The sequence below is a fragment of the Diprion similis genome, chromosome 7, assembly GCF_021155765.1.
Source record: "Diprion similis isolate iyDipSimi1 chromosome 7, iyDipSimi1.1, whole genome shotgun sequence".
Taxonomy (NCBI): Eukaryota; Metazoa; Arthropoda; class Insecta; order Hymenoptera; family Diprionidae; genus Diprion; species Diprion similis.
In genome coordinates this window covers 4,596,803-4,617,928 of record NC_060111.1, presented here as the reverse complement: position 1 = coordinate 4,617,928, position 21,126 = coordinate 4,596,803, and the positions used below count along the sequence as shown (strand labels likewise).

General features: G+C 45.6%; 1 protein-coding gene across 1 annotated transcript; it reads left to right on the top strand.

Annotated features, from left to right (window-relative positions):
* The first annotated feature begins 717 nt into the window (after positions 1-717).
* LOC124408144 (dynein beta chain, ciliary) lies at positions 718-17,215 on the top strand. Its single transcript, XM_046884876.1, has 30 exons — positions 718-964; positions 1,176-1,603; positions 1,706-1,947; positions 2,091-2,358; positions 2,418-3,279; positions 3,341-3,695; positions 3,767-4,038; positions 4,114-4,494; positions 4,635-4,783; positions 5,648-5,893; positions 5,968-6,499; positions 6,568-7,132; positions 7,207-9,600; positions 9,671-10,032; positions 10,129-10,605; positions 10,685-10,949; positions 11,020-11,369; positions 11,469-11,731; positions 11,797-12,093; positions 12,201-12,370; positions 12,453-12,756; positions 12,816-13,285; positions 13,341-13,895; positions 14,003-14,303; positions 14,413-14,694; positions 14,777-15,206; positions 15,273-15,487; positions 15,562-15,918; positions 15,996-16,144; positions 16,562-17,215. Exons 1-30 carry the CDS (start codon positions 718-720, stop codon positions 16,854-16,856), a joined length of 12,483 nt encoding a protein of 4,160 aa, XP_046740832.1. The 3' UTR covers positions 16,857-17,215.
* Positions 17,216-21,126: the final 3,911 nt, after the last annotated feature.

Below are 21,126 nucleotides of genomic sequence, written 5' to 3'. Positions count from 1 at the left end.
CGGAAAACCACAAAGAGCTTCCAGAGATTGCCGTCCAGGATCTGGCCAAGCATGTTCATTCTTTGCGGGGAACGTTGTACCAGGTACCAGACAGAGTTTTGGAAGGTTATTGTGGGAGGGAGAGTGAATTATCCGTCGATATGAAGGCAGCCAGGATTCAATCTCGACTCTCTAGTCATCTATAGTCAAAACATTGATTACAGTCCTTGCACTAATTGTTCCCAGGTCAAAGGACAGGTCAACGGCAGAACGGTTTTACCGATGCCAGCGGGACTCGAGAAGGTGGGGGAGGTTGAAAGGTTGGTCTCCACTACTGGACCGGAGGCCGTTGATCTGTATTTGAAAAGCGCGATCGAAGGGGTTGTCATTAAGTGGGCGTACCTGGTCAACGACGTCGTGACCCACGAGTCGAGCAGTGCTTTTGACAACGGACAAAACCCGACTCCGAATACCGAATTGGAATACTGGTCAACCAGACTGGCGAACTTGAGGTTGGCGAGCTCTGCCGTTATTCTGGAATTATGAAAATCGCAAATATCTCGTTACAATCGTTTCAGGTACATATTTGAACAGCTCCGCGAGGACCGTGTGAAGAAGATGGCTATCATCCTCGAGAAAACAGACAGCGCCTATTTTCCTTGCTTCCGTACCCTTTTCGGAAACGTCGTGTCATCCTTAGCGGAGGCGCGGGAAGTGTCACTTTACCTTTCGCCGCTGATGAAGAACTTCAAAAGCATCGAGGAAACAGACTTCGCCGATGCTAAGCCGCTGATGGGCCCGTTGATACACACGGTGGGACTTGCCTGGAGCCTGTCGAAGTATTACCAGAGTTCTTCGAAGCTGATTATCCTGCTAAGACAAATTTGCAACCTGCTGATTCAGGAGGCCCGGAGATTCCTTGATCCTTCGTCGATATTTCAGAGTGACGTTGACGAGGCTCTGCAACGAGTAAAAATTTCCAGAGGTGAGTAATTGCCGGGGAAGATGATACGTGCGTTGGAAACGTTTTCCCACGGATTGGGGATCGGGCGGGAATAGAACGAGACAAGATTTGTGTTGGGGGGAAAGTTGGGTCGTAAGTATTGAACATTCGGTTCCATTCCTCGACGGTTATAACCTTGGGTTACGATCAAATTTCAACGGGACGAGGTACATTAAGCAGCGTTTCCTCTTAGGGGTTCTCGAGGAATTCAAGTGCCAATTTGAGCGGAGAAGAAATGTGCCTGGCATGAAGCCAGACGCTCCGCCATGGACGTTCAATCCGATAGCAGTTTTCCACCGTTTGGACGCATTTTTGAAACGTCTTGCTGACATCGAGTGGTTGTTTCACACCGTACTTGAGTTTTCGAAATTGGAAAAGATCGAAATTGGCGGCATTTTGGGGAGGTCATTGAGCACCAGAGTAGTCGGTGTATTTAAAGAGTTTCAACAATTGTTCGCATCCTTCTCTGCGAGGGCGAGTGACGTACTCGAGCCTGACGACGAAACCTTCGCCGTTGATTGCAAAAGGTTCAATGACGCCATCACCGACTTGGACAGTAAACTTGCAGCGATTCTGTGTCAGGCTTTTGACGACTGCGGCAACCTGGAAAGCACTTTCAAAGTAAGTTCATTCGTTCTACCCTTTCGAAGAACACTCCTAAAATAATAAACCATTCATATTGAAGTCCGCCGAATGAATTGGAACGCATCACGTTGGTTTCAGCTTATAAACATAGCAGGGACTGTCCTGGATAGACCAGTAATTCGAAAACAATTTACGGACCGGTATTCAAGAGTGCTTGAACTGTTAAATGCCGAGTTGACGATGGTTGAAGTTCTGTTCAACCGAGGCACCCGTGGCGCCATGAGCAGCCTTCCACCTCTAGCAGCTGCTTTACGATTTACAAGCATGCTGAGGCAGCGAATCGATTTACCCGTGCAGTGCTTCAAGGCTCTGCAACATTCGTAAGTGTCACTGAACCGTACGCTTGCGAAGAAATAGCTCGGCATGAGGGGGCTGATCTTGAACACAGATTTTCGCTTTTATTTACAAAGGAATACTCCCGTGAAAAAAGATCGCTTTCACCTACTCGAGTTCTATTTTCCAGAATCATTGACACCAAGGACGGAAAAAATATAATAAAGCGACACGAACGACTTATTGAAATTCTGTGCGCGAGAGAAGAATCGCTGTTCACTGACTGGGCTAAAGTCGTTCCAAAATCCGTGGCTGACGGTCTCAATCGTCCGCTATTGATCAGAAGCTCGGATTCTTCTCTAGCTTTGAATTTCGACCAGGAGCTTCTCGCTGTCCTCAAAGAAGTCAATTATTTAAAGCTCATCTCGCACGCGGATATACCTAACGAAGCTGTAGAGGTAAACGATGTCTTCCCACTACAGCTTTTTCCACTATCAAAGAATTGTCTTAAATTCAGGTTTCCGAACGGTCTGAAACGTTCAGAAAATTTCGTACTCTACTGGGCAGCACCGTCGACGCGTACAATAACATCCGTCGAACATCGCGAAGGGTCGAGTTCAATTTGATCGAGCTCGAAGTGGCGACGATTGACTCGTTGATATCAAGGGGAGAGAACGAATTGTGCTGGAAATCAGAGGGCCTGCTTGAGTATATTACCGAATTAGATACACTGGTCCACGGGCTATGGACGCGGCTGAAGGAGACCCAGAGTAACGTAGAAAAGATAGACATGATCCTAGAACCGTGGACAAAGACGCCGTTGATCGAACGCAAGGATCGCAGAAAGGACGCTTTGCTGTCGCTCGACGAACGCACGGAGAAGGTGTCGAAGCGATACGCCGACATCCAGAAGGCGTCGGAACAAATTCACGCACTTCTGTCGGCGAACAAGGCCCTCTTCGAGGCTAATGATAACGAGAACGAAAGCTGGGACACTTACGTGACGTACGTGGACGGCATCGTCTCGGAATCGCTTCGACGAGCTGTGGGATGCTGCTTGGGTTACCTAGCAGACAACATGGATCCATCGGGGCAAAAGGAACCGTTACTGGAGGCAAAACTCGAGTTGCGAGAACCGGATCTGTTCTACGTTCCGTCACTTGAGCCGGAGGATCCAGATGGTCTGGATCAGTTGATCGCTGGGCTATTAAACGACATGATTGGAATGGCTGCACTTGTTCCGAGATTGTGTAGAAACGCGCAAGGATACGGGGCTGAAATGGAAAACGACGAGGACATCAGAGCTATGAAGTCTGAGATACTTGCTGGCGTGGCGAAGGCGGTTGAAGACGCCACTGAATTCTGTGGTGTATTTGAAGGTAAGCAGAAACGTGTGGGAATCCCATAGAGTTAGCAGCGTCAATTCACCGATGATTTTAGGCTACGCCTATTTGTGGCTCGAGGATCGAGAGTCCGTGATGCAGCAGTTTCTCGAATACAGTCGACAATTAACGATTGACGAGATGGAGATGATTGCTGCTGGGGATCCGAAGGCCCCCGAGCGATCTCCTCCCCGAATGGAACAGTTTCGAGAGCAGATAGATCTCTACGAGGGACTCTACCTTGAAATCGAGGAAATGAATCCGTCCAAAGTGTTTTGCGGCTGGTTTCGAGTCGACATTAGACCCTTCAGACAGTCGTTGTTAAATACGGTCTGCAAGTGGTCCAGTATGTTCAAAAAACACCTCGTAGAACGCGTTACCAGCAGCCTGTCCGACTTGGGCTCCTTCATCAGGTCAGTGTTTCGATACTTCATCGCCTTGGTATTCACATCTGTTTCTATCTAGCTTAAACCATATTTTGCAGGCTCGCAGACGAAGGTCTTCTGCAACAGATACAGCCTGGAGATTACGCGGGTCTCGTTAGCGTAATGGGATTTTTAATGCAGGTTAAAGAACGCCAGCCAACAACGGACGAGATGTTTCAACCTCTCCAGGAAACTGTTGAGCTTTTGAAATTTTACGATCAAGATATACCGGAAGAGGTGAATGTCTTGCTGCAGGAATTACCGGAGCAATGGGCAAATACGAAAAAATTAGCGTTGATGGTGAAACAACAAGTTGCACCGTTACAAGCGGGTAAGTATACTTACCGTGTTTTTCTGCTAGGTTATCGATACATGCCATTTCAATCCGCTGTCTATACGTATCTAGGGGAGGTGTCCAGGATCAGGGGGCGCATATCAGCCTTCGATACAACAATTGGTCACTACCGCGAGGCGTTCCGGCGTTACGGATTCTTCAAGTACAGCTGTGAGGATCCTTACAAGCAACTCGACGAGGCTGACAAAGAGATTTCGATGCTGGAGCGGCAGATGATGGATATACAAGAGTCTGCCTCCCTCTTCGAAGTCACTGTTCCCGACTTCAAGCAATTGCGACAGTGCAGAAAAGAGCTGAAAATGTTGAAGCAGCTATGGGATTACGTTCACATTGTGCAGAGCAGCATTGAAGGGTGGAAAACCACCCCGTGGCGAAAGATTGACGTTGAGAATATGGATATTGAATGTAAAAAGTTCGCGAAGGAAATCAGAGGTATAAAAAATCCAAGATCTGCACTGGGAAAATGAATTTTTCACACCACAGAGAAAATCTCTGCTCTACGTCGACGTTCGTCGATTCATATTTTATTCCAAGTGAACCACTTTAATTTCTGATATTCTCAATTTTCACAGCATTGGACAAGGAAATGAGATCGTGGGACACGTACATCTCGTTGGAGGCGACGGTGAAAAATATGCTGACGTCTTTGCGAGCTGTTGGAGAATTGCAGAACCCGGCAATCCGCGAACGACATTGGCGTCAGCTGATGAATAGTACTAAGGTATCGCTAGGCTATATGAATCGTGAATCGAGCGTCAGACTATTGAAATGTAAAGTTTTAACGTTCCCGAGAGGAAAATTCAGGCACGGTAAACGCTGAGATGAAAAAATATATCTACCTATTAAATTCTCCACTTTATCGAATCAGAAATGTTGGGATATTTCCCGTTTTTCAATTCTATGTGGCAATAGTCTCACGATAGTTCTAGTCGCACCGCTGTACATACGCTATCGGTGTTACAGAAATTGGGCAACATGACTCCAGAAATGACCGTAAGTCCACTGTACATAAGTGCACGATATTCTACTGTTAAAATATTTTGTACTTTTACATATCATCCGTTAATGGTAAGCCATTAGGGCACTCGTCTCAACGAGCTTTTTGTCATATTATGCCTACAGTGTACATGAATTACGTTATTCGTTATGGCCGAATGACCGTTTTCACACTTGTACAGTTAATAATGGTATTCAATAAACTAGCAAACACCTTCATTCGACCCATCGCCATTATTTTTATGCACTAGAAACGATAAACAGCGAACATCAACGTATATTTCAATATCATTTAATGCATAATTTCGTACCTTTTATATTGCCTCTATCTCACCGTTATTGTGATTGTACCTGTTGTATTACATAATGCTTGATCAATCTTATTTTTGACAAAATAAACATAACCATATAAAAATAATACATCATTTTCCTCACTTCCATTCTGATTTATTCGCAACCGTATTAAGCACCTGCATATGACATTATGCACTATTCAAACCACTCCATAACTCGAACTTGATCCTAGTAAAGCACTTGTGAGGTATTAACAACGTCATTTTTTCAATTAGTAAACTCGCATATATGTTAGGTTCGCTTCGTCATGGATGCGTCGACGACATTGGCTGATTTGCTCGAGTTGAGCTTACACGAATGCGAAGACGAGGTGAAAAACATCGTCGACAAAGCGGTGAAGGAAATGTCTATGGAAAAATATTTGCGCGAACTAAACGCGACGTGGTCGGCGATGGAGTTTGAGAAGGAGATTCATTCTAGAACTGGAGCAAGCTTGTTACGAGCGAGTGAAGAGTTGATCGAAACACTGGAAGAGAATCAGGTCGAGTTTCGAGCACATGTTGCTCGGGTGCATTGAAAAGCTTTACAAGGAATGAGAATTCTTTTCCTCTTTAGGTTCAACTGCAGAATCTTATCACATCGAAATTCATCGCTCATTTTCTGGAGGAAGTTTCCACTTGGCAGAAGAAACTTTGTATTGCCGATCAAGTCACGACAGTTTGGTTCGAAGTTCAGCGTACTTGGATGCATCTGGAAAGCATTTTCATGTCCTCCGAGGATATCCGTCGTCAATTGCCGGTAGATTCTGAGCGGTTCGATCGAATAGATGGAGAGTTTAAAGAAATGATGCAGGATATGGCGAAGACACCGAATGTAGTCGAGGCGACAAATCGAGACGGTTTGCTCTCTGCTCTAGACGAGCTACAAAAGGAACTTGTTCTATGCGAGAAAGCACTCGCGGAATACTTGGAGACTAAACGATTGGCTTTTCCTAGATTTTATTTCGTATCTTCCAGCGACCTTCTTGACGTTTTGTCGAACGGTAATCAGCCAGTGATTGTCGCCAGACACTTGATCAAGCTGTTTGACTCAATGGCCCGGCTCAATTTCGTTGACGTCGAAGAAGGTGCGCCCAGGCGTGTTCTTGGTGAGTACAAGAAACGCATCAGCGATCGGTCCAAATCGAGTAATGACTGAGCATCGTTCTGTTGCCAGGCATGCATGCCAAAGACGGTGAGTACGTGGAGTTCACTAACTGCGAAATGGTCTGCGCTGGACCAGTAGAGGTCTGGCTAAATCGTCTCCAACATGCCATGAGAGCAACAATCCGCTTCTATTTTGGAGAGGCGGTCGTCACCTACGAGGAGAAGCCGCGCGAGCAATGGCTTTTCGATTACCCAGCGCAAGTCTCACTATGCGGTACTCAAATCTGGTGGACAACCGAGGTAAACCTCGCATTTTCGAGGCTCGAGGAAGGGTACGACAATGCCATAAAGGATTACTTGAAGAAGCAGATATCCCAGTTGAGCACTCTGATCACCCTCCTACTGGGGGAGCTGACTAAGCAGAACAGACAGAAAGTAATGACGATTTGTACGATCGATGTTCACTCGAGAGATGTCGTCGCCAAGTTGGTTCAAGCCAAGGTTGAAACCGCCCAAGCTTTTCAATGGCAGAGTCAACTCCGTCACAGATGGGACGAAAAGGAAAAAGATTGCTTTGCAAATATTTGCGACGCGCAGTTTAGATACTCCCACGAATATCTTGGAAACACACCGAGGTGAGTATAAAAGATGTAAAACACCCGCAAGGTAAGCGTGAGGATTTTAATAACTTATCACCTTCGAACCGCAGGTTGGTAATCACTCCGCTGACGGATAGATGCTACATAACGTTGACGCAGTCCTTACATCTGGTGATGGGAGGTGGTCCTGCTGGTCCTGCTGGTACAGGAAAAACTGAGACGACCAAGGACTTAGGCAGGGCATTGGGAATAATGGTTTATGTTTTCAACTGCTCGGAACAAATGGATTACAAGTCTTGTGGGAATATTTACAAAGGTTTGGCCCAGACCGGCGCGTGGGGCTGCTTTGACGAGTTCAATAGAATCTCGGTGGAAGTATTGTCGGTGGTCGCTGTCCAAGTGAAGTCCGTCCAAGATGCGATAAGAGACAAGAAGGACAAGTTCAATTTCATGGGCGAGATAATCGCGATGATTCCATCGGTTGGAATATTCATAACAATGAATCCCGGATACGCTGGGCGGACGGAGTTGCCGGAAAATCTGAAGGCTCTTTTTCGACCCTGCGCAATGGTCGTCCCGGATTTTGAGTTGATTTGTGAAATTATGTTGGTCGCTGAGGGTTTCCAGGAGGCGAGGATACTCGCGAGAAAATTCATAACTCTGTACACACTGTGCAAGGAGCTGCTTTCAAAGCAGGATCACTACGATTGGGGGCTCAGAGCTATAAAGTCAGTTTTAGTCGTTGCTGGAAGCTTGAAACGCGGTGACCCCGGAAGGCCGGAGGAAGAAGTCCTGATGCGAGCTTTACGAGATTTTAATATACCAAAAGTCGTTTCAGACGATTTTCCCGTGTTCATGGGACTTATCGCCGACTTGTTTCCCGCCCTAGACGTACCCAGAAAACGTGATTTGGAATTTGAGAAAACCGTGAAACAAGCAGCCGCGGATTTGTCCCTTCAGCCCGAGGATGGTTTCATACTGAAAGTCGTGCAACTCGAGGAGTTGCTGGAGGTGAGACACTCCGTGTTTGTGGTTGGTACAGCCGGTTCTGGAAAGACTCAAGTTTGGAAATCGCTGTTTAGGACGTATCAGAACATCAAGAGAAAACCGATGTACAATGACCTGAACCCAAAGGCTGTAACGAACGATGAACTCTTCGGAATCATAAACCCAGCTACCAGAGAATGGAAGGACGGTCTGTTTTCCGTGATAATGCGAGAGCAGGCAAATCTTGGAGGTGATAATCCAAAGTGGATCGTACTCGACGGCGACATAGATCCAATGTGGATAGAGTCACTGAATACCGTGATGGACGACAATAAAGTTCTGACGCTTGCCAGCAACGAGAGAATAGCTTTGACTCCAGCGATGCGATTGCTTTTCGAAATATCAAACCTCAGAACGGCAACACCGGCGACCGTGTCACGAGCCGGTATTCTGTATATCAACCCTCAGGATTTGGGCTGGAATCCATATGTAACCAGTTGGATAGAAACGAGAACTTTACCGGCGGAGAAATCGAATTTGGTTATACTTTTCGACAAGTACATTCCGCCCTGTTTGGAAACGCTGAGAACAAGATTTAAGAAGATAACACCGATCGCTGACATGGCCCACGTAGAAATGCTCTGTCATCTGCTGAACTGTCTTCTGCAGCCAGACTTAACCGCCGTTGATTTTACCAAAGAACATTATGAGCTATATTTCGTATTCGCCGCAGTTTGGGCGTTTGGATCGTCCATGTTCCAGGATCAGACGGTCGACTATCGCGTGGAATTCACAAAATGGTGGGTAAATGAATTCAAGCAAGTTAAATTCCCGTCGCAAGGAACCGTGTTCGACTACTTCATCGACTACGAGACGAAGAATTTCGTTCCCTGGACGGAACGTTTGCCGAAGTTTGAACTTGACCCGGAAATACCGTTGCAGGCCGTGTTAGTTTACACCGCTGAATCTATCAGGATAAGGTACTTCCTGGACTTACTGATGTCGGAAAAGCATCCGGTAATGTTGGTCGGGACAGCGGGAAGCGGGAAGACGGTTTTGGTATCGGAGAAGTTGTTGCAGCTCTCGGAGAATTACGCAATCGCGAATGTTCCCTTCAATTTTTACACATCCTCAGAGATGCTTCAAAAGATCCTTGAGAAACCATTGGAGAAAAAGGCTGGCCGAAACTATGGACCCCCCGGAAACAAAACGCTGGTGTACTTTATCGACGATATGAATATGCCGGAAGTAGACACGTACGGAACGGTCCAGCCCCACACTTTGATCCGTCAGCACTTAGACTACGGCCATTGGTACGACAGAACAAAGCTGTCATTGAAAGATATCCACAACTGCCAGTACGTGAGCTGCATGAATCCGACGGCCGGATCGTTTACTATAAATCCCAGACTCCAACGGCATTTCTCCGTTTTTGCAGTTAGCTTTCCGAACACGGAATCTCTGACTACTATCTACGCGTCCATACTGTCTCAGCACTTTGCAAACGTTGAGCACAGGTACGACTGAAGAAAAAAAGAAGAATAAAACCAATAGATTTCACCATTAACCGAGTCTTGATTGTTCTAGGTTTCCGCTCACCGTCACTGAACTCTGCAACCCGATCATTCAAGCGTCTCTTCAGCTGCATCATCGTTCTTCCCAAGTATTTTTGCCGACGGCTGTTAAGTTCCATTACATATTCAACCTCAGGGACTTATCGAATTGCTTCCAAGGCTTGCTATTCAGTGGAAACGAATGCTTGCAAGGCTCCATAGATGTCATCAGACTTTGGATGCATGAAACGCAGCGCGTCTACGGCGACAAATTGACCGACGAAAAGGATATCGAGTCGTTCTCGAAACTACAGTTGGATATTTTGAAAAAAAATGTCGAGGAGGTGGACGAAAGCGCGATCCTCGAAAAGCCAAACATTTACTGCCACTTTGCAGGTAACGTATTTCACACGGATACCACTATTCACGATACACTGCATTAGCAGCAATCACAAACCCAATGAACTCGATCCAAATTCTTGAATTTTCCAGGGGGCATTGGAGACCCCAAGTACATGCCAGTAACAGATTGGGCTGTACTGCATCGTCTGCTGACCGAGGCGTTGGTCAGCTACAACGATCTAGTTGCGGCAATGAATCTGGTCCTTTTTGAGGATGCGATGATGCACGTGTGTCGCATAAACCGTATATTGGAATCGCCCAGAGGAAGCGCGTTGCTTGTGGGAGTCGGGGGTTCAGGAAAGCAAAGTCTGTCTCGGTTAGCAGCATTCATAAGCGCGCTTGAAGTGGCGCAAATACAATTGAAAAAAGGATACGGGGTTACGGATTTGCGAATGGAATTGGCCGGCCTTTACTCGAAATCCGGTCTAAAAAACGTCGGGATGATGTTCCTGATGACGGATGCCCAGGTGCCAAACGAACAGTTCCTGGTTCTCATCAACGACATGTTAGCCTCGGGTGAAATTCCCGACTTATTCCCCGAAGACGAGGTTGAGAATATAATAGCGGGTGACTAGAATCGATCGCATAATTTGTAACGGAATAAATCACGCGCCCGACTGATATACCGCACGTTTTATTCCCACAGGCGTACGGAACGAGGTCAAGGGAGCTGGTATATTGGACACTCGTGAAAATTGCTGGAAATTCTTCATCGATCGAGTTAGACGACAGCTGAGAATTGTGCTCTGCTTTTCACCCGTTGGTTCGACCCTACGTGTAAGATCGAGGAAATTCCCCGCTATTATAAACTGCACGGCGATAAACTGGTTTCACGAATGGCCACAGGAAGCTCTGATGTCTGTGTCGAAAAGGTTCTTGCAGGAACTTAACGAGCTGCCGGAAATTCATAGGTGAGTAAAGCGGGTTTGTGTACATATATCGACCTTGTCGAGTAGCGTTTTAACTTTTAACTCACTGCAGAGAATCAGCGGCAAGATTCATGGCGCATGCTCATACCAGTGTGAACGCAGCGAGTCGTTTGTACTTGGCAAGTGAACGGCGATACAATTATACAACTCCGAAATCCTTCCTCGAGCAAATCAGCCTGTACACCAAGCTTTTGCGTGCAAAATCGAAGGAGCTTCAAGGACGGGTAGAGCGTCTTGAAAACGGTTTAGCGAAACTGCGGTCGACGGCGGCTCAGGTAGACGAATTAAAGGAGAAATTGGCAGTTCAGGAAATCGAATTACAGCAAAAGAACGACGCTGCGGATGCTCTGATCGCCATAGTCGGCGTCGAGACAGATAAAGTTCAAACGGAAAAGGCTCTGGGTAAGACTTGATGTAATTTCACACCTTTGAAGTGCTAGCTTAAAGTCCTTCTGCGGGGGCCTCAGAATCCCTTGATAATTTTCTAACAATTCCTATCAGCTGACGAGGAGGAATCGAAGGTCGCCATAATAGCCCAGGAGGTATCGAAAAAACAAAAGGACTGTGAGGTGGACCTGATGAAAGCCGAGCCGGCTTTGCTGGCTGCCCAAGAAGCTTTGAATACTCTCAATAAAGCGAATCTAACCGAGTTGAAATCGTTCGGTTCACCGCCAGGGGCTGTGACCAATGTCACCGCAGCCGTAATGGTGCTCTTGGCACCTGGCGGTAAAGTGGCCAAAGATAGAAGCTGGAAGGCGGCTAAGGTGGGACCTACAATCGGGTAAGGACCGCGGGTCATTCATACGGCGGCGTTTTCTTCTCGTTTCAGATCGTCATGGCTAAGGTCGACACGTTCTTGGACGCCCTGATCAATTACGACAAGGAGAATATCCACCCGGAAGTGATAAAGGCCATACAACCATACCTAAAGGATTCTGAATTCGAACCAGAGTTCGTGAGGTCAAAGTCTGCCGCCGCTGCTGGTCTCTGTGCTTGGGTTATTAATATTATTAAATTCTATGAAGTCTTCTGCGACGTTGAGCCAAAGCGAAAAGCCCTGGCTCAAGCGAACGCTGAGTTAGCGGCAGCTCAGGACAAGCTCGGCGTCATAAAACGAAAAGTGGCTGTAAGTCAAATTGAATCCTCTTTTAAGCGTTTCAAAGATTAGCTTGAAAATGTTTGTCCAAGAAGTCCGACGGATGCAGTCGTCATTTTTTTTTTCTGTAATTTTAGTCACTGGAAGAACAACTTGCAAAATTGACTGCGGACTTTGAACAAGCTGTCGCTGAGAAGTTGAAGTGTCAGCAAGAGGCGGACGCGACGAATGCAACGATTCAATTGGCTAATAGATTGGTCGGTGGTTTAGCCTCAGAGAACGTCCGATGGGCCGATTCTGTGGCAAAGTGAGATATGATGAGTGAGGATAGTGGTATCCGATGAGTCTAGACTATTGATCGTTTCACACTGAGTTTATGACTGTTTTAGCTTCATGCAGCAAGGGACGACTCTGCCGGGCGATGTGCTATTGGTAACAGCGTTTATCTCTTACGTCGGTTGTTTCACAAAGCAATTCCGTTTGGATCTTCAGAACAAACAATGGTTTCCCTTTTTGCGAACACTGGAGCCTGCTGTGCCGATAACAGAAGGTCTGGACCCGCTCTCCCTTCTCACAGACGACACGCAAATAGCCAAGTGGAACAACGAAAGCCTGCCCAACGATAGAATGTCGACGGAAAACGCGACAATTCTGACAAACTCTGACAGGTGGCCACTGATGATAGACCCGCAGGTAGGTACTGACCTTCGATCATGGATTTACCGACAGCTATTCAAATTCGGCTTACATAGTTGCAGGGAATAAAATGGATAAAGCAAAAGTACGGTGACGATTTGCGGATCATTCGTCTGGGACAACGAGGTTTTTTGGAAGTAATCGAAGTGTCTTTGTCGAGCGGGACCACGGTTTTGGTTGAAAATATCGGGGAGACGGTCGATCCAGTTCTCGACCCTCTGCTAGGTCGTAACTTGATAAAGAAGGGTCGGGCCATAAAAATCGGTGACAAGGAGGTGGAGTACAACGCGAGCTTCAGGCTGCTTCTTCACACAAAGTTGGCAAACCCTCACTACAAGCCAGAAATGCAGGCGCAGACAACTCTGATAAACTTCACAGTGACTAGAGACGGTTTGGAAGATCAGCTGCTCGCGGAAGTAGTCAAAGCCGAAAGACCGGACCTCGAAGAGCTCAAGGCCGAGCTAACGAGGCAGCAAAATGACTTCAAAATCACGTTGAACGGACTGGAAGACTCTCTCCTCTCAAGGTAAAGGTCGCTCGTTATCGAAAGTGAATCGAATTTGAAATTCTTTCGCCCGCAGGTTGTCTTCAGCCGGAAGTAACGTCCTCGGGGATACGGCGCTGGTTGAAAACTTGGAGACGACTAAACGTACGGCTGCCGAGGTCGAGTGCAAGGTTACAGAGGCCAGGGGAACCAGCAAGGAGATAGATGCCGCCCGTGAACTCTATCGACCGGCAGCAGCTCGTGCTTCGTTGCTTTACTTTATTCTGAACGATTTGAACACGATAAATCCGATATACCAGTTCTCCCTGAAAGCCTTCAGCGTCGTTTTTCAAATGGCCATACTGAAGGCTGATCCGGCGCCCGACGTTACCGGCCGAGTGAAAAATCTCATCGAGTGCATAACGTATTCCGTGTTCATGTACACGACGAGGGGACTGTTCGAGTGCGATAAGCTCATTTTTGTGTCTCAGATGGCATTCCAGATCCTATTAACCAACGGGGAAATCTTGGCCCCCGACCTGGACTTCTTGTTGAGGTTTCCAATTACCCCGCACGTTACGTCGCCGGTTGAATTTCTCTCCAACACCAGCTGGGGTGGAATAAGAAGCTTGGCTACGAGAGACGACTTCCGGTAAGTCCGTGTTCGAGTTTAGCCAGGCTGTAAGTGCTCGGTTACTAGGAATGGTCGAACGGTCGATAAACTTTCGTTTCTTTTCGCCCTTTTTCAACTCTTTCAAGAAATCTTGACCGAGACATTGAAAGCTCTTCGAAACGGTGGAAGAAACTTGTCGAATGCGAGTGTCCGGAACGTGAGAAGTTCCCTCAGGAATGGAAGAACAAAACCGCCCTCCAACGCCTCTGCATGCTCAGAGCTTTGCGTCCGGACAGAATGACTTACGCGATTTCAGCTTTCATCGAGGAAAAACTTGGCGCTCGATACGTCGAAGGTCGAACCGTAGAATTCGCCAAGTCTTACGAAGAAACCAGCCCCTCAACACCGATATTCTTCATATTATCACCAGGTGTAAATCCTCTGAAGGTGAGAGGAGCTACATCGCAAATTGTAGCGCGAAGACTTCTGTTCCAAACTATACCTAATTCCATGCAAATCTTTGCGGGTATCTTACCTTCATCCCTCCACAAAACAGGACGTTGAAGCCCTGGGCCGGAAGTTAGGGTTCACTTTCGACGCCCAGAATTTCCACAACGTGTCTCTTGGCCAGGGGCAGGAGATCGTGGCCGAACAAGCGATGGACGAGGCAGCGAAAATGGGCCACTGGGTGGTTCTCCAAAATATTCATCTGGTGAAAAAATGGCTGCCATTGTTAGAGAAGAAGTTGGAAATTGCTGCCGAAGGCTCTCATCCGGATTACAGAGTTTTTATGAGCGCTGAGCCAGCGAGTTCCGCGGCTGGTCACATAATACCACAAGTTTGTATACCATTTATTAAAACCGCAGTGAAAATCGATGAGTTTATAACCATGAAAAATTTTTTCCACCGCTTATTGGCAGGGTATCCTGGAATCCTCGATCAAGATCACGAACGAGCCTCCCACTGGCATGCAAGCAAACTTGCACAAGGCGCTGGACAATTTCACCCAAGAAACGCTCGAGATGTGCGGCAAGGAGGCGGAATTCAAGGCGATACTGTTTTCTTTGTGCTATTTCCACGCTGTGGTCGCAGAGCGGCGTAAATTCGGCCCTCAGGGTTGGAACAAAATCTATCCGTTCAACGTCGGCGACCTCAACATCAGCGTCAGCGTGCTTTACAACTATTTGGAAGCGAGTCCTAAGGTGCCCTGGGAGGACCTCAGGTACTTGTTCGGGGAGATCATGTACGGCGGACACATCACCGACGACTGGGATCGCAGACTGTGCGTATCATACCTCGAAGAATTAATGCAGCCAGACTTAGTCGACGGAGAACTTCAGCTAGCTCCAGGTGAGTGTAGCAAATAAATTCGGATAAAGATCCTCGCTTTCAATTCCTTCTTCATTCTATATTCAGGATTCGCGGCGCCTCCCAACACTGATTTGGTCGGATACCACACGTACATCGACGAGGCAATGCCGCCAGAGTCTCCATACTTGTACGGACTCCATCCCAACGCAGAGATTGGTTTCCTCACAACGACGTCGGAGAATTTGTTTCGAACAGTGTTCGAGATGCAGCCAAGAGACGCCGGAAGTTCAGGAGGTCAAACGGTGACGCGGGAAGACAAGGTGAGTCTTGCATAGTTCGTGGAGTAATTTCACAGGCTGATGTGCGTACTAATCGTCTAATCATGTTTAATAAGGTGAAGCAAATCTTGGATGAGATAATGGAAAAACTTCCGGAAGAATTCAACATGATCGAGATAATGGGTAAAGTGGAGGAACGAACGCCTTACGTGATCGTCGCCTTCCAGGAGTGCGAAAGAATGAATTATCTCACCGGCGAGATGAAGCGAAGCCTCCGCGAGCTGGACCTCGGTCTTAAAGGAGAACTGACGATCACTTCGGACATGGAAGTCCTCGAGACCGCGCTCTTCTTCGACCAAGTTCCGCCGATATGGGCCCAGAGGGCCTATCCCTCTCTTCTGGGCCTGACTGCTTGGTTTGTCGACCTGCTGCTGAGGTTGAGAGAACTCGAAACTTGGTCTACGGACTTTGTCGTGAGTTGCAAATTATGCGGATGGTGTTTTTGTTCGCAAGCATGGACGGAGATCAAAATTGATCGAACCTGTTCTAGTTACCAGCATCGGTGTGGCTGGCTGGTTTTTTCAACCCTCAATCGTTGCTGACTGCGATTATGCAGTCGACGGCAAGGAGGTACGAATTGCCTCTGGATAAAATGTGCCTTCAGTGCGACGTGACGAAAAAGAACAAAGAAGAATTCACGTGAGTATAAAACCATGCCACCTTGCGTTGGTGCGAAAAATACGGTTGGTAAATATTTTCAGCATAATTCAAAAGCGCTTTTTCAAACCGGTCAGTAATTAAATTCACCGAGTGCACGATGCTGCGGATATTCACACGATGTTTATTCGCGTATTTATGTCATTCGTACGAGAGGCTACGCGGCCTGTATAACGCTGCTGTTTAATTTGCGCGACAAATCTGCTTATTCGCGAGCCATGACGACGAGAGGACTCGACGTAATCCCGAATTGAGTCAAGTACGACCCTTTAACCCTTTGCGGCGCGTAATACGGTCTAATTAAGGAAAACTACCGTAATAACTCGACTCTCGTCAGTTATTATTTACCACTTAAGTGGAGGCTAGTTTGTACAATGGTTTAGGAAAATTTCTAAACAGCTCCGCACCCCGAGAGGGGGCCCACGTTCACGGAATATTTATGGAGGGTGCGCGGTGGGACGTGCAGACTGGCATCATCGTCGACTCCAGACCGAAGGAACTCTTCCCTTCCATGCCTGTGATAAACGTCCGTGCTATCACCCAGGACAAACAGGATCTAAGGAACATGTATGAGTGCCCCGTATACAAGACCAGGACTCGCGGTCCAACCTACGTTTGGACCTTCAATTTGAAGACCAAGGACAAACCGGCCAAATGGACTCTGGCTGGAGTCGCTTTGCTGCTCCAGACGTAGGCGGAAATTATTTTTTATTACAATGTCACTATCAACATTTACGTTACGTGTATTTATGTATAGAATTATGTATACAGATTGTGCAGGAAGTGTAATTTATGTACAAGGTGCGGGATTAAATAACATTGTTGAAATGGATATTAAAATTCTCTACACAATGGCTCATTGTTGTATAGTATATATGTGGGTACCTATAAGCTTTTCCAAGTATCGATTACCACCCCAAACGCGCAACCCCCCTTCCCTCGTCACTGAAAAACCGCCGCTCTGAATAAGAAAAGTTGAATTCTAAAAGCAAAGAACAGACATTTTTCATGCATGCCTTTGGGAGAGTTAATAACTATTCAATATTTGATATATTCCTGCATTCTGGATTATTTTTAAATTGTCCCTTTTACCGTTTCGTATGAACCTAAGGTAGGTACGTATGTGTATAAATATATTGTATACTAGCTTCAAGATGCCGGGAGGAAATCTAATTTCTTTTGCTAACATGATGCAATTTTGATCTCGGTCTACAACGCGGAAAGCTTTTATCCCCAAGGCAAATAAGTCTTCGATGTTTCTAGCCATCTGCGGCGGTACTCATAAGTTCGAAAATTAAATTCCGTCTCCTTCTTTCTGTCCTTCGCATCTCTTTTTCTCCTGCTTCGTTTCATTTTTATTTATGTATTATTATTATTAATATTATTTTTTTACTATTTTTCTTTATCGTAGAAAATTAGATTCCGTCTCGGACTGAAAATCCATAAAAAAGGATGAAAAGGAATAAAGAGATCTTCACTCACGGAAAATTAGAAACTGAAATTAAAAGGAAATATGAAAGAGCTCGGGAGAAGCTGCATTGAATCTGTCGGGTGATTCGTATTTCCCAGTTTGTATTCCGTTTGATTAAACCGGAGGACTTTTATCCGAATCCTGTGCCTGATGAAAATCTCTCCAAAGTTAAACGCACGTACGTCACGCCGATGCAGACGTGCAACGATCCCCGAGGGGCTCGCAGGGCAAATCGTGAATGAATCAGAATCTACCCACATACGTACCGTAGTTTCGAGGGTCTGTTTACATACACGGTCTGCTCTATTGTCGGTATAATCATCGCAATCTAGACTTTTCATTAGCTCCGCTAAATAGCAGGTATCAAATATCATTCATTCATACGTCAGTCAAGAAGAATTTGCGCGGTGGTTCGATATCGGTTTCATAATTCGGTTCTAACCCTGATCCCCCAACAATTTTCAATGCTTAATTAGGCTATTAATTTACTTACATTTAAGAAAAATTTTTGCAACGCCGCCGCCTCACTTATAATCCAAAAATATTCATAATCATGCTCGCGAACTTTTTGTCTATTAATTGTAAGTACCAATTTTCCTCTTGCATAAAAATTTTCTGTCGTAATACAGAGGATAATCACACTGCGATATTGAGGGGAAAAAAATAAAAAATAAATTAAATAAAACCTAGAAAAATTGTGTCTGGCGATCTACGGTTACTATCGCTGCAGGTGTAATTAGCGAAACGCGAACACCAAGCTGAACCATCCGCTGCAATATTAAATTCGTGACAAATACCTCGGCTCGGAAATTGCATGGTTTTTTATTTTTTTTTATTTTTTTTTATTTTTTTTAAATAAAATTACTTTTCCACCGGTGCCGCGCGGCTTGTGCGTGAATTCCGCCTCCCATGTATATGGATTTGCGATTATTAATAGAAGGTCGTTAGCATGACAAATCGCGTGTCAACTCGACGTGTCACCGTCCTGTCTAAACTCTCGCTAACCTTGCTTCAGGCTGACTTGATGTCCTGCCTGATGACGCGGGCACATTTTGCGTATTTAAAAAAGATTTGCATCGTTCAATTACATACGACAGAGTGAAAAATTTTTCTTTGAAAAATATCTTCTTAAAAAAAAAAACAAAGAAAAAATAGTCGAATTTTGCAGGACCCGAAAAGAATGTTAAAAAATTTTTAACGCTCAATATTCTCGCTTATTCTATTCAACAGGATCAGAATTTTCGGCTTGACTTCCTGCTGAATAATCGACCTGTTTAATCTCAGACGAATGTGTACCCGCGTCTAATAGGATTTCACTTATGACGGCTGAGAATAGAATGTCAACGCAGACGGCTGATTGATATTTGATCATACAACTGCTGAAGTTGAATACCGAATGCTTCGGTATTTGCGCACCCCGTGTTATATGAACTGTATTATTGTCTCTCGGTTCGACGTAGAAATTTGTCGCTGTAAAATGGACGCGAATTATAGTGCAAAATGATTTTTGGATTTGGCCCTAATTGCACCGGGTGTCACAACGTGGCGAAGACTCACCCCTGAGCGGTGACTGCAGGAGGTAAAAAGTCGTTTGGAGTGATGAAGTCAGGTTCACACGCACGAAAGCAAATACACGCATATATACAATCACGCATGGACGAGATGTGTATTCAGTGATGGCGCGATCCTGGGCGCAGGACGATATTAAACGTCGCCTTTGTTCGGAAAAAGGGTTCATTTTTCATCGCTGGCCTACCTACGCGTAGGTTAATCATTTTTAAAGGACCAGCCGGCTGTCCGTCATGCTAACGTCCTTATATTAAATAGCTGACGTCCGAGTGAAACAGGGAATTAAATTTAAGAGGGTCAGCCAGCGGGGGCTGCGTTCGACTGTAATAATGAAACGCTACTGCCGAGGGTCCATCCGTCGTTCCCAGAAATCTCTCTCCCTCTCTATCTTGTTATGTGAAAATAATGTGAAATCTTGTCACACGATAAAGGATAGTAAAAAATTACGGAATCATTCACCGCCGTTGTAAAAATTACTGTCGTCGCAAAACGCTAGTTTCAAACAAAAATTTACACCTTTTATGCTACCTTTATTATTATATATTTTTATTTTTTGGACTAATTATAAAAACTGGAATAACTCCACAGAGAAAAATTCGATTTTTAATAGCTACTAGAAAGTTCTATTTAAATGTCTATCTTTTCAATCACGGTTTAAATATTTTCGGAGTTGGAAGAAAACTTAGTACGAGTGATGATAATTTAAAGCAATATATAATATTAACACAATTCTCATTTTGTAACAACAAAACGACAATCAGAAATTTCTCTCGGTGAAAGTTGTACGTCAGGTTGTCGACCGTTTAAGTCTTGAAAAAAAAAAAATTCGAGCGATTTCCCACGGTGGACAGATCGCGATTGCTTTCTACTTCTTTTTGTTAACTTTGATCTCGTTATTCGAATCAAGCTACCGGGAGTCATCCCCCCCCCCCCCCCCCCCCCCTTCCTTTTGGCGGAATCATTTATCGTCGTCGTATTATAAATGCCAGCCATTACTTTTCATCAGGTTCGGGTTTGGTCGTGCAGCAGAGGAACGTAGAGAGCATGGCAGCCCCGCTAATACAGAACCACGACAAACCCTTTTTGTGTGTCCATTACAACTGCGGAGCCGGCCCCCCTCAACAAACCTGCAGTAAAATATTCGCCGAGTGGATTTGGATACCGAGCATCAAGCCCGAAACGTGCTTTTCGTTATTTATATTTTTCCCTCGCGTTGTTGTATAGCGAGGCATTCCTATGCGCTCAGTCGGCACCCCATCCGAGAGGCTTGTCAAGAGATACGAGCCTGAAATACTGCCGACAAATTTGCGGATCCATCCTCTCGAGTCGGTCATGTTCACCGATCACCGCGAAAATTCGACACCTCGCATATATCCCACGATTTTCTTTCTATGTTTGCTTTATGTACACATATCCCGCGGGTAAAACTCGACTCGCATATCAAATTTCACCTCGCAACAAAGCCGCGCGAGGAAGAAAAAAAAATATTTATATATATATATATATGTGAAAGCAAAAAATACCGACTGCGTAGTTGCCTGTGCAGGAACGTGAATCGATTGCACGTGGTACCTACGCAGATTATAAACAAAAGTTAATAAACTCTTTGCTCAACGACCCGATGCAAGCGCACAACGGTGAACAATTTGACGGTTCGTTAGGCATTTCGTTTTTACAATGTCAATGAAAAATACTGTGTTTATTGGTTGTTGTTGTTATTATTATTTCCTATTTTTACTTTATTTTTTTTATACCACGGTAAGGAAAGCTCTCGTTTCTTTTCATCCGATTCAATCGCGGTATTCACGGTCGAGAAAACTCGCCACAGTTATATAAACGATCGAATCGTCACTGTAAGTCGATATTTGCATGAGTGCAGCCGATGTCGAGGATAAAGAAAATGTCTGTCGTTAATTATTTTCAC